The 14,029-nt window shown below is 43.7% G+C and overlaps 1 protein-coding gene across 1 annotated transcript in view; it reads right to left on the reverse strand.

Annotated features, from left to right (window-relative positions):
- Positions 1-9,479: 9,479 nt before the first annotated feature.
- The window catches only part of NENF (neudesin neurotrophic factor), a 5,117-nt gene continuing 567 nt past the window's right edge, over positions 9,480-14,029 (reverse strand). Inside the window, exons 2-4 of the mRNA XM_025210210.1 lie at positions 13,055-13,115; positions 10,230-10,333; positions 9,480-9,919 (exon numbers count right to left, since the gene is read on the reverse strand). Coding sequence (XP_025065995.1) covers positions 9,743-9,919; positions 10,230-10,333; positions 13,055-13,115 — 342 coding nt within the window. The 3' untranslated portion in view covers positions 9,480-9,742. The remainder of the gene's footprint in view (positions 9,920-10,229; positions 10,334-13,054; positions 13,116-14,029) is intronic.

The raw sequence follows: 14,029 nt of genomic DNA on the forward strand, positions 1-14,029 counted from the left end.
TGTCCAATTTGTAAGCATACACTTCACTGGAATCAACATTTTTGCCATGGTGAAACCAGTTTCCATGTTAAGGAAATGGTGGCAGTGAAAGATGATACTTGTGGCTCCAAGGAGACACTCTACCCCTTGCAGATATGTTTATTTCTTTAATGACACTTCATTTGCTGGATGCCAAGCTGACATTAATTAAAAACAAATACAAATGTAATTGGTACTGGTATTTGAACACTTGTTTTTACCTCTGATCCTGACAAGCAGAACAAGCAGATGTAGAATGAATGACACATTCACGGCTTCCACGTACAAAGGCCATTACCTTGAAATACTCTGGAACTCTCCTAGGCATTAGTTTAATCCACTAGTCCTGCACTCAGCAGCTTGGTATCTGAGCAGTGCATATTGATCACAGATGTGTTCAAATAGCCTTCAAAAGGGCATGAGGTGACTGTGCAAGGGAAGAACTGGCCCTATGTGTCACCTAATCCTATCTGACACTAGCATCTGTGGGGAATGTTTCACAAGGCTGAGATACTTTACATACTGGCTAGAACAACCACCACCTATGAACCTCCTCTTGGATATAACAGAGGAGTTCTTTGCCAACCAGATATGGGCTTCAGCCATGAAGTTCACAGATTGAATCCAAATAGGCCAGAACTTGAGCTCTGTTTCCAGTTTATTACTGGTATCTAACTAGTGTCTTGGTCACTAGATCATCTAGGGCCTAGTCAGATATGCCAAGAATATCTACAAAATTGGGGCTGGGTTCAAAGTTTTGCTTCTGTCCCATCTGCAGCAAAATCTGAGAGCTAGAGACAGAATCCTGGGACATGGATTTTTGATGCTGTCCAGTGGACTTTCTCTCATCAAAGAGAAATGAAAGGCATATCACCTTGATTGTGGGTATGGACAGCCATTCAGTTGCAGTGCTAAAAATTTCTGGGAAAGCACTGGCACCGTGTGGAAAGAAGTGGTGTTCTAGCCTCTTGCCTGGAGAGTCATGCAGGCACTTCAAAGGCAAGCTCTTCAGCCAGAGGATGCTAGAGGGCTGCTTCATGGCTCCCCTGCTCCCAGCAGAGCCCAATTAATGGCAGTGTGCCTTCTCACCTGCCAGGGAAGAAAGCAGGATGTCAATGAGCCTTTAGCGGCTGCTGAAAAGCAGCAGGTGGCAAGGGTATGCCACAACCCTGCAGGGGTGGCAGGGTGAAGAAGGGGTTCTCCTGAAGGGTTGGGGGCTGCCCTTTTCAGCAGCTGCCAACTACTCACTGACAGCTTGCCCTCTCAGTGCTCTTGCTGTGGTGGGAGGGAATTTCCTAACCTGAACTGTAACCTCCCCACCTCACTCCTTCCCTGCCCACTCCCTTGCTCTGCTGATCAGGAGAGCAGGCAATGGGGGCAGGGGTAAGTTGGGTTTAGGGGGAGGAAAGCTGCACCATCCTTTGAAAAGTACTGGAGCCCCCTGGCAGTGTTTGAAGGGTCAGGGAAGCGGGGCTGTTCCTAGGATTTCTGTGGATGTGGGGCAGCTCTGGTTGCTGGTCCCCAGCCTTGCCGTAACTGAGCTGTTCCTGGAGCCCATGGCCAGAATGCTGATTCTTGCTTGGTCTAGTCACAGGGACTTCTTGTCATGATGACTCTCAGAGCCCATGCTTTAGCAGCCTGGGTCCCAGACACAGCCACCCCCCTGCCCAGTGTATATTTCTTGACACAAATGACACCTGACACAAATGACACATGCCCATGCCCTGAAAGATATCTTGGCTGAAAAGCCAGCTTGTACTATGCCTTTCACTTCTCTGAGAGAGACACCACATGTCAAGAAGTCCTGCAGCACATAGTAACTTGGTAGTATGGCTGTGACATCAAATGATTTTCACATCACACTTAAGAGGTTTGCAGGGAATGATCTGTAACAGCTGAAGGCCTCTCCAAAGCCACCACATTCCTGGCTTTCAGACTACAAGAGGAGCTTATTTACAGCTCATAGTTAATTTTTCCCCAGTCCTAATGCACCCTAGGTCAATAGTGGAGCATCATTTATTCCCAGGATTCTTACTAAGATGTAGCTGTTCCCACATAATGTTGTTCCCAAACATCAAAGCCTACTCCTAGCCTGAGGTGTAATCTAAAACTGCTCTCTTTAGCATTTCAGGTCTATAGTTGATATCTGTGGACTGCAAAAGCTATTGGGTTGTATCTATACCAGGGGTACACAACCCCTGGTACAGGTGCCAGAGTGTGGCACTCAAAGGCATTTTGCTTGGCACACGCACCTTGGGGCAGATGGCAGGGAAGGGGCCAGGGCTGTGCTGCCACAACAAAGATCGGGCCCCTCGTGGTTCCCTTGCCATCTGGCCCTGGCACACTAGCATCTTACAAGTCTAGGTTGCAGGTGTTTTTGGCACTCTGCCCAAAAACATTGCCAGTCCCTGATCTATCCAATAAGCTTACTGTCCGTGGGGGTGGTGCCCTGCACATATTGCTCTGCTTCATGTGGACTCCCTCACAACCTGGAAGTTGTGTGTTTGTGCCTGCATGGTGCTTGGCACAGGCCAGCTAGCAAGGCTGAGTGACAGAATCAGTCAGTCTCTTTTTCTGGCTGAATGTGCAATAGGATATATGATTTGCTGTTTGGGAGGCAGCCTGCCCAGTGCAGTGTGCAGTGTGAGGATGCTCATGCAATGCATGGTAACCTGTAAAGATGCATGGGTGAGCAGGGCATGAGCCCTGGGTACTGCCCAAGGGGGTGGGAGTTGGGGTGAGCAGAACTGAGCTGGGAGAACCTCACCCTCCTGTTCTCTGCTCCCCCCTCCTCCTGCAACTTCTGGCTTCAGCTCTGGCAGCAGAGCCCAGGTGGCGGCACACGAATGTGTGTTAGTGAGTGAAAGTCTTTCAGAGAAAGGTCATTTCCGCTGTGGGCGGGGGGTGTGGAGGAATGGCAAGGAGGGAGTAGGGACAGTCCAGGGCACAGTCCTGGCCAGTTACACCTCTGACAGTATGTTTGCTGTGTAAAGTTTACCTCTGGTTAGTCAAAGAATCTCAGCGCCTTCAAAGCATTTTCTTTTCATGTAGACAGTTTATGGAAATGATATAGCAGCTGATGTAGTTAAATCAGGTCAATACTTCTGTTGGTCACCAGAATGTTGAATTATTCCAATTATATGTCAACCCTACATTTTCAGATTCAGTTGTAGGAAATCCAGCTTTTTCCATCAATGTAAGTGGATAACTATACAGGAAACCCTTGAGTTGCTATTGCCTTTACAAAATCCCACTGGAGAACCAAATAACCAATGAAAGAACTCAGAGTTAAATAAACTAAACAATTCTGACTTGGTATTTTATTGTAAGCACAAAAATACTGCAAGCACACAAGTCCACAATGTCAGGGACATGATTATAACCTGACCCCTACCATACAATGAGTGTCATTTTTATGGTTCTTTTGGAGGAAAAAATAAGCAAGCAGGATATGCATAAATATATATTTTTAGTCTTTTAAAAAGTGGGAAAGCTGCTGCTCAGGCATATGCATCAGCTGCTGTGATTTAACTGTTCCATCTGCATGATCTTGTAGCGATTAAAGTGAGATAAATCATCCCAACTTTAATCCTGAATGAAACAGGGTTAACTTTGGAGCAGTTTTGCAGCTACACTTATGTTGTACAGAAGCATGCAGAAGTAAGGGTTGCTTCTCTCAATATTCTTTGATATTGATATGATTCTCACATATCTCTACTCAGTAAGTGACTTTCCACATGGCCCATGAGATCAAGTGTCCACACAAGGATGTTAAAATGACTTACAAGAGACAGTTTTCTAATGCAGCAAAGGCTTTGCATTTCAGTGGGGAATGGGTGCCTGATTCCATTAGGTTTCTTTAAGATTCCTGAGCTAGTAATTGGAACTGGGATTCAGGCTCTTTGGTTCTGGTCACAACTCATGTACTAACAATGTACCTTGTCTCCAGACAAGCCATAAATGTGACATCACTTACCCCATTTTCCAGATGCAGAAGTTGTCATCAATACTTTTAACTATCTCACAGTGGTACCATGAAGCTTGTCTGACATTCAGAAACCATTCTATTTGAGCAGGTAGTCCTGTTAGCATCAGTAGTTCTACTTAGGCAAGTGCTGTTCAAAGTAAAGTTGCAGAATCTGGCCCTTAATTAACAGATGGAAAGTGCTTTGTACCTGAATCGGCATTCGCATTCCTAACATTCCCAATGTTATGTAGGCAACCATCGATACTCTGGATCATGGCATACATGTAAGAGGTCTAGTCTGACGCTTGATGAATCTGTTTGTGGCTGACAAGCCCAGGTCGAGAGTGACACAGTTTGTTACAAGTTTCACAAATCTGCATCTTGTCTGAGTTGGAGTCCAAGTTTACAACATGCTGCTTTCTTCTTTCTCACTTTGCTGCCATCCCATGGATCAAAACCCCTTCATGTTGAGCTGCACCCGGTGCCAGATGTTCCCTTCAGATCAGACGGGGTTCTGCACACTCCTCCCAGCTTTCTACATTGAAGTTGAACAACTTTGTATAATTTTTGCACACATCATGGTACTGCCATAAAAGGCAACCCTGCTTTCTAGAGCCATCTCAAATCTCACTATACAAAATATTCTTGGGGATACAGTCTCCTCCCATTTTCCTGACATGGCTGATCCATTGCAACCTCCTCTTCTTGATAGTGGTTTCTAAGTGTGCTGGTCCTGTGTGCTCTAGTACTTGTTTGGTGTTATGTCTTCCCACTTTATTTTCAAGACCTTACAGAGAAATCTCATGTGGAAGTTGTTCAGTCTCCTAATGTGCCTAGCATATGTAATCCACTCTACTAGTGCAGTCCCCTTCTATAAATCCTGTCACCAGAAGTGACCCGAGTGAGTAGGGTGTGGGGCCCGAGGCAAATCAGCCTGTGCAGGGCCCCATCCCCAAACATGAGGAAGCCAACGGCAGATTCAGTGAGGAGGAAGGGGGTGCTGAGGGGCCAGAGGCGCCAGATTCGGCGACCGGGCTGGGGTGCCGAGCAGCTGGACGTGAAGCTGGCAGCAGTATGGACTCACCATGGCTGCTCCACAAGGCTCCGCGGGTCCCCCCAAATTGCAGGAGCCAGGGCAGTTGCCCCAATTCACCCCCCACTAGGGACACCCCTGCCTGTCACATCTCCAGAGTGAAATAGGTTCTTTGAGACCCTGGCTAATAATTCTCTGTGTTCTGAAGTTTAAAGCATTATTAAAGAATAAAGTAGGTTTGTTCTTGTCAGCAATTAATTAAAACCTTCCCAAGTCACACAGAGGCCCATGTTAAGTTAACAAAAGGCAGATTACAAGCAGCAAACCAAGAACAAGGAGTCATTTTTAGTGTTATCTGGAAACTGCAAGTGGATTACAAAGAGCTCATCATTCGCTAGGCAGACAAGGTTCTTTGGGTAGATGTGGTATCTTTTATTAGACCAACTAAATAGTTGGAAAAAATGTTCTTTGCAAGCTTTCAGGCACAAACACCCTTCTTTAGGCGTAGGGAGTCACTCTTAAGGGAGTTGCTGGATATGTAGGAGGGCTGTAATGGGCCTCTCACAGTTTGCTTGTTTAAGTGCAAATTTTAGATTACTGATCTCATTGAAATGATATGATACCCAGGGAAATGTAACCCATTCTGAAGAAAACGGTGGTAACAACTAAGATATTTTTAGGTAACATAAATTACTTCAACATGTTTTTAGCATTATCTGACACATTTGTCTCCAGGGCTCTTGTCTTACAGCAGCATGAAATTCAACTCCCTATCACCTTCCTTACCACAGCAGCAAAGAATGACTTGACTGTTTTGAAGAGCTACATCCAGAGGTGAATTCATTTGAGTGGGACTTAGGAGATAAGGGCTCTGTTCCTAGCTCTAAGATAGCCTCTCTGTAACCTGGAGCGGAGCACTTTACCACTCTGTGCTTCAGTTTCTCATTTGGAATAATGGCAAAATGAAAGGGGAATGACATCCAGTACTCTAGGAAACACTGGGAGAATAATAAAATGTTTCTGAGGCGATCACACACCCTTCTGAGTAGGTAAGCTGAGTTTTCGGTAAAGAAAAAAAGAAATCTTTAAAAAGCACGTGGTAAATAAAAATATCTCTGTGGCCTTTCTTTATTAAAAAGGGCAGTGAGCATTAAGTTTCCTATGGAAATACTGATTCCCTGGTCCTGTTTTCAGCCTAAGTATTGCAATGTTGTGCTAGTGCCTAGGAATAGGAATGGAAACTTGATGAGAAAATGATTAAACAGGAAGTGCGAGTGACCAGTCCAGTGCTCCTACAAAGTAGATGTTACAACCCCACGTGGGGTTATGACCCTTTTGAATGGGATTGTGAGCTGACCGGAGGCCAAATTTTGAGCCCTGAGTGAGGTTGCACCCTAAAACGTTTTGGAATGGTTGGCCAACTTCATTGTTCAATTTTGCAAATACAAACAGGAAAGGAAATATATTATGAAAACAGTTGCTTTTATTAAATTCACTACCTTTGGGGAATATAAAGTGTCATTAACTTTATATAATGTCACAAAACTAAGGGAAGCCTTCTTTTGAAAGAGGCTAGAGCGGGGGTTGGCAGTCTACAGCCCACAGACCCTTTGAATCTGGCCTGCAGACACAGAGCTTCAGTGGCATTCGGAAGCAGGGAGCATTTTCTGCAGGTGCTCTCCCCGTGCCCCCACAGGAACAAATACTAGCTGTGGGCACTCTTCCCATGCTGCCACAGGGATAAACACAGGCTATGGGTGCTCTGCCCATGCAGCTGAGGAGATAACAGGCAGCAGCACCAGGGTCTTAGCACTCACCCATCCACCTTTGACCTGGGGTAGGTCATTCTGACCTGCAGCCAGAAAAGGTTGCCTGCCTCTGGGCTAGAGCATCTCACTCCACACACCAGAGTAGAAGACCGCCCTTGTGTGCAATATCCCACAAAGGAAATGAAGAGACTGCTACCTCTAGGCACCACCCTCATCTCTCAGGTAAGCCCCTGCTCTGAGAATCCAGGGGCTGGAGCTCTGCAGTGCTGGGGAGAAACAGCTACTTGACAGCACCACTCCCTGCAACCCAGCGTTCCACATTAAAATCCATCTGAAAGTTAATACAGATTAGAGATGAACTCTGGCTCACTTCTGAAATTTCTCCCTATACAGCTGCAAGCACACCCAGATAACAGCTTTGCTTCTGCATAGGACACAGCTTGTTTGGAGGTGAGAGGCAGTAGAGTCACAAAGGAAAGCCATCATGTGGACTGCCTCTGTTTGTAGTGTTAGGCCAACTCATTGGAAGTAGTATGGAAAGCTAAGGACTTCTGAACAGGCAGGCGGCAGCAAGGAGAAAAGAACTTTGTTCAGCCATTGTGAAATTTTCCACATGCAAAGTTCGACATGGTAAAACTAATGATCTAAGATGAAGTCATAGTAAAATAACTGCAAACAGTCATAGCAGCACACACCTGGAAGCAGAGTGCTGTGCTGCAGCAAGCTTGGAAAAGAAGGAAATAATAGAGAAGCTGTGCTCTTGTATTTTCCTCCATTGCTATTTTTCTTTTTCTTGTATTCTATTCTATCATTTTTTCACCACCTCTTACACTTAGACACTCATTTCTTGAATGCAATAATTCCTTAAAATGCAGTTCTGTCAGTAAATCTTTCAATGATTATGTGCATTTTGGCACTGAATATTCAACCTGATTATCATACCCACCTGCATCAGACTGTAAGCTATATATTTCATATTTATACAGCAACCATCATGCTGATGCAGCTTTCTTCTACAGCCAATTGACATTTTTTTCCATCAGTTTCTTTTTGTAGAAATTGATTTTTTGTCCATAAAAGCATTTAGAAAACTTCAATTTTACCCAAAGTTTTCTGTGTTTCAAAGGAAACTAAAAATAGAGTTTTCAAAATCCAGAATTAACCAAGTAAGTGTCATGCTTTTAAAAAGCAAACAAAAACCCAGGAATTTTTCATCTTAAAAATATTGGGGAGAAATCCAGAAAAAACTGACGTTTTTCACCAACTTTATTCAGTGCCTAGCTTTATAAATACTGCATTTACAGCTGCTTACATTTACAAAACATTTTTGATGTAGTTAAATGTCACAGGTAACCCAAAGTGCAGAGGGGCATATACAAACTCTGTGGCAAAGTTAGGAATAAAATCCCAGGGTCCTTGGCTTTAATTGCTAAATTTCACTTCTCAGTGGCTATGAGGCATAATTTACTGTAAATATGAAAGAAATAAGGGGCAACCAGGGCAGTTTATTCTGTCAACAGATAATTATACCCCTCTCCCATGAGAAGGAGAATAAGCAATCTAATAATTTACTCTTTGAAGGAAAGCACCCAGGAGGTTAATGTAATGTAATCTTTGAGAAATTTGAAGCAACTGCTCAGTTTTTCAGCGCTGTTTTAACCTGTTACAATGGCAGGTAAATTCTCATAAATGACAATTCAGATCATACTTCAGTTAATGGAAGTCAATGATTACCAGCAATTTGTATAGCACAAGCTCTTGGTGCCTCTGGTGTGATGTAAATTAAGGGCAGTCTGATAGACTTCCAAAAGAAATCTGACAGAGGGGAGGACTTGTTTTCAGCCAGAAGGATCTGGCGTTGTATATTAGGTTAAACAGAAATTGAACACAGTCACCTCAAGGGAATTGCAGTGGTAATGATGAAGTCAAGAAATGCAGTAATCACAGAGAACACCTGAGGGGGAATTAAAGATGAGAAAGTGCCAGTTATGGCAAATAGTTTATTTGACAATACAAAGACGCCAGAAATATTCAGGTTATACTGAAATAAACTTGCACTTACCAGTATGTGAATAAAGACTATAGGTTAAAAATATATTCTAAATAATAACTCCCGTTTTGCAGGACTAACAAAGTAGAGGTTATGAAGAGAATCATCATGACTTAACCTAAAAAATGAATGTATTATTAAAAAAAAAAAAAGTTCTTCATTATCTTGAAATTGCAATAACAGTCTTAAATATGTCAGTATTCCCTGGGAAAAATGTAGGCTTTCTTTGCTCTATATCTTTCAGCTTTTGCACAAATACAGCAAATAAAATTTATTTAATAAATATATTTTTGGGAAGTCAGCAGTTTTGTATCCAAAGGTCTTCAAAGTCAACAAATTTAACTTTATTAGTGAATGTTAAAAAGGGAATGTATAAAGTTGAAGGGAGAACAGATTTAACAGATTTAACAGTTGCAACCTTACTAAGGGAGGGGAATCCTATTTTACAGAGACAAACAGACTTAGAGAAGTGAAGTGAGAGACTTGGTTAACACGGTAACTTTATAGCAGAATAAGAAATAGAACTCAGGAATTGCAGACACCCCAGTCTTTTGTTTAGCTGTTACATTTTCTCCCCTTTAAGGGTTGGGATGTACTTTTAATTTTCTTGTTTATTTTTATTAAGAGAGAGAGAAATAAAGACACTGGCAGTGGAAAAATTTATTGAAATAATCCTGCAGTCCACAGTAAATAGTACAACTATGTGCCACTGATATAATTTTATTTGGTTCACTGCTTGGAGGAATTCACTACAGTAGTAAAGCTGTCAACATCCAGAGGATTGCAATTTAAAAAAATGATAAAAAATATATACATATGCAATTCCTAAGAAGTGTTCTTCCTTTTGAGGAAAGCTGGTGTTTTACAGTGACTATCAAGGGCTTTTGGGGACGCTAAATCATATATCAAAACTCATCTTTAATGCTGAAATGTGGTTGATCCTCAGGCCTGAAGTTCAGATTGGGACTGCCATCCTCATTCAGAATTCTTCGAGCAGTGTAGCCAACAATAGGATACTTGGCTTTGTAAACATTATTGAAGATCTCATCCAGGGACTTTAGCTCCTCTTCTGTGAGTCCTGTCTACGTGAAATATGGACAATGACAAAAATGCAAAAAAATATACATGCATATTTATGCCATATTTAAAAAGTAAGTAAAATCAAAGGACTTGATAAGCTACAATGTGGAAATCTGCATAAGAGAAGGGGTCTTGAATAATCTCAGCAGAAAGTAATTAAATATTACACTGTTTCCAAGAAAATAAACATCTGTTTTATGCAAGGCATTAAGTCCAGCATAACTATGGAGCACCAAAATATATTTCAGTGAAATCAAGTAAAAAAAAGTGAAACTGCAAAGAAGGAGTAAGACGGACAAGCCTGTTTCTTACTGTGTCATGAGTTAGATCTGCCAGATCAAGTGACATCTTTGCAACTCCTCGTGTTGAGTCCTTTCCAACCAAGGCATTGTATGGGGCACCTTTTCCATAAAATTCTGTTCAAGGAAAAGAAGAAATCTAGTATTGCTCAGACTATGAATAATGATGACACTGGGCCACATTCTGTGCTGGCTTACAGCAGCATGCCTTTAGCCCATTATACTTCTGCATGAGCCAAAACCAACAATTCGCATCCAGGGCAGATATGGAGGCAGGGTTGCATTCATATGCCCCTTTGACTTTACATGCACAGTGAGCTCTCTAGAGTTCACTAGCTAGTTGGCATGGGTTCTTCCAGAGCCATGGCTTTCACATACCTCTGGAGCCCAGCAGGTAAGCGTTACTGCCATTCACCCCACCTTTTCCGTTGCCTGAATTTGGCATGAGGAAGGAGATGCAGGGGACAAATGGAAGTGGTGTTCGCCCCCTGGGCTCCAGAGCCATGTGAAAACAGTGACTTTAGCAAGAGCCCATGCTGGCCAGCTGGCAAACAGGCACAGGCAGTGCTTTGGTAGGAGCCCATGCTAGGGTCTTGCTGCACTACCCCTCATTCCTCTCCTAGATCCACCCATGCTCATATCTGAGCCTTTTCCTTCCCAAATTTTGTTGAAATCTCCAAACAAACATTTAGGCTGCCCTCTAACTGCACCATACTGGACACAGAAACTGCATTGTTAAAACTCTTCATGTGAGCTAATTCATACCTAGTATTGTCCTCTGACCATTTAATATTTAGAGCTGTGCTCCATATTCTTAAAAAAGAGAGGTTCCATACTCAAGAATTTATAGTCTAATGTCTTGTGTATATTAGGGTTAATCAGCTTGTATTTGTTAGCTAATGTGTTAACAAGCCTTGAGTAGACAAGATAGGGTGCTTTTATCACTGGTTGAGTAAAACATTCCTACACTAGGCTCTTTACATGAAACCGTGAATACCTTTTAGACTGCAATCTAGACAAGTCCTGAGATGGCATTTCTGTGTCTCCTTTACTGTGCCAGTCTGTGCTGGGTTGAAAATATACTGCTCCATCTGCACTACCTCCCTAGTCAGAAGCACGATGCAGAATGGCATGGTAAGTGAGCAGTGCCATCATGACCAGAGCTTATCTAGGCTAGGGCTCAGTCTAGGGTAAGTAACAAATGGCTGTATGTTTGTATTCTGGCATAAATGTTCAGGAGGTTTCCAAAGTGACCTTAATAAATGTGTTAATTACCTCAAGTTAACCAGCAAATCAGCTAACTAGGTAAAGAAAACATAACACAGACACAATCTAAATCAGGCTTTATCTTAATTCCAAAGAAGGTGCGTCTTTTACCCAATGTAACTAATGCATGTTAACTATCTCCTGTAAAACCCTAGGTTAGATCAGAGGTTCCCAACCCCCGGGCCATGGTGGGTTGGCTGCTGGACCGGAAGTCCAGAAGTGACCGGCATACTCAGGGTTACCAGAAGTCTGGGTTTTCCCAGACGTGTCCTCTTTTTTTGGCCCCCTGTGCTGCATTCAGGCAGGTTTTTAAAGTAAGAGTAAATGTCTGGGTTTTCTGCTCTCCCGGGCTGGCTGCCTGGGGGTGGCAGCAGTGGGCAATGTGATTGGCTGTCGAGGGTCACGTGCTCCTTGTGCGGGCTCCGGCAAGCTCCCAGGTGAGAGACAGAGAAAGAGAGAGTGCATGTGTGTGAGCCTGCATGCGCGCAATGCAGGAGCTGCTTGGGCAGCAGGGCTGGGAGGGCAGGGGTCTGTGGGTCGGGAGTGAGGGGTACCAGTAGGGCTGGGGGGGCAGAGGCTGCAGATTCAGAGTGCAGGACACTGGCAGGGCTGGAGGGCATGGGCTGTGTGTCAGGAGTGAGGGGCACCAGCAGGGCTGGGGGGAGCAGAGACTGTGGGCTCGGTGAGAGGGGCACCACCAGGGCTGGGAGGGAGGCAGAGAGCTGCAGATCAGGAGTGAGGGGCATGGGGAACACAATGGGTGACACTGGGTTGGGTGCGCTGTGCACTGGCAGCGCCAGGGGCCTGCAGGTTGGGAGTAAGGGGCACCAGCAGGGCTGGGTGGCAGAGGGCTGCAGGGAGTGGGGGGAGCAGGGTACTGCTGTTTGGGAGTGAGGGGCACTGGCAGGGCTGGGGTCAGTGCGTCTGGAGTGAGGGGCAGCAGCAGGGATGGGGGGCGCGGCTTGTCAGTGAGGGGCAACAGAATGGGCAGGGGCAGGGCACCAGCATGTCACTGGCCCCCCCACATCATACTCCCTCTGCTCCCAATCCCTAGAGGCTACGTTCACTAATTCAGACAGACTTAATGTATATTATAATCTTCACTAGGATTGGAATTTGGCCTAGCGAAGGCACAGCTAGGACGTAGGATAACATCAGGTTCCAAAGTGACTGCTGAGACATAAAAAAAGCCTCAAGAAAAAGTGAATTTTATAAATGAGAAGGAAACAGTTTGGGCTGTAAATCAAAGCTCATTGAAGCAAGAGGTAATTCTTCCATCGACTTCAGTGGACTCTGGACTGAGCTCAGAAATTAGGTACAGGGGTGTGTGTGACTTTACTCTGTCAGTACCCAAGCTAGTTAAAGTTAACTTGGATGCCATTAGACAGCTGACTGCAGCTTACACATCGTCTCAGTGTGGGGAAGGTGTCGGAGAAGGAATGAGGAAGAAAACAGTCATGCTGTTAAACCGAATCTGAATTTCTCTAATAGTCTGCTACATTTAAGAACAATGACAGGATAACTGAGGAGAAAAAAAGGGGGAAGAAACCCTAAGGAGAAATCAACTCTCACCTTTTGCAGAACTAACATCAAAAACCACTCCTTTCACTGCCATGTAAATAGGCTGACCCTCCTGGAAAGAAACAGAGAGGCCAGTATGAGCTCTAGAGGTTATTTTGTGGAGAAAAAGACACATATTAAGATAGGTCAGAATACTCAGGAGAGAACAAATCGCTCACTGTATATTCTGTATCCACTTTAGTCATGACCACTGTGCACTAAATTCACATCCAGGAGTTTTTATTCAGCATAAAAATCTATTACATACTTGGTAGGGGGGTAGGGGAAAGGCAAACAAAGAAAAAGATTTCTCCTTTGACAGTGAGAAGCTGGCATTTATACAATATGGCATTATGAAGGATGTCAGCTGCTATCCAGTCGTGCATCCCTATGTCAGCTACTGGCATTGTACAGTAGACAGAAGAGAGATTTCTGGATCATAAAGGGGGTGGGAATGCCACAAAGCTGTAAGTCATAAAAATGTAATGCACTCAAAAATATAACCAGTACTCATTATCTGATGTTTACATTAATAATCTTGTCACTAGTATCGAGACATTGGCTGTGATAGTATTATTAATGCTGCTGTTATACACAGAAAGACTGTATCCTCCCAGTTCCCATTCTGAAGCTTGTTTTCACTATTTGGATACCAGTTACTAGTCAACAGATGTCTGCTAACGGCATTTATATATCTATACTCTATAGAGCTCTCTCTTGCTTCCACAGGCAATGGCTTGAAATTCCAGGATTAAATGCCAGTATTTGAAATCATCCATGACAAGCTTTTAAACACTTAATCTCAGGAAATGATAGTTCAAGGTTTCTTTCTTTGACTGCCACTTACCTGGGAATCTAGTGGTCATACAAAACACTTCCCTTTTCTGGAACCAGGTCATCATCCTTGTTGTGTTCCAAGATCATTAAGTAATTTATTCTATTCTTAGATGAAAGTGACTGATTGTTGCCTGAGTGGCAAGGGGGTAG

Source organism: Alligator sinensis, unplaced genomic scaffold (genome assembly GCF_000455745.1).
Source record: "Alligator sinensis unplaced genomic scaffold, ASM45574v1 scaffold1277_1, whole genome shotgun sequence".
Lineage (NCBI taxonomy): Eukaryota > Metazoa > Chordata > Crocodylia > Alligatoridae > Alligator > Alligator sinensis.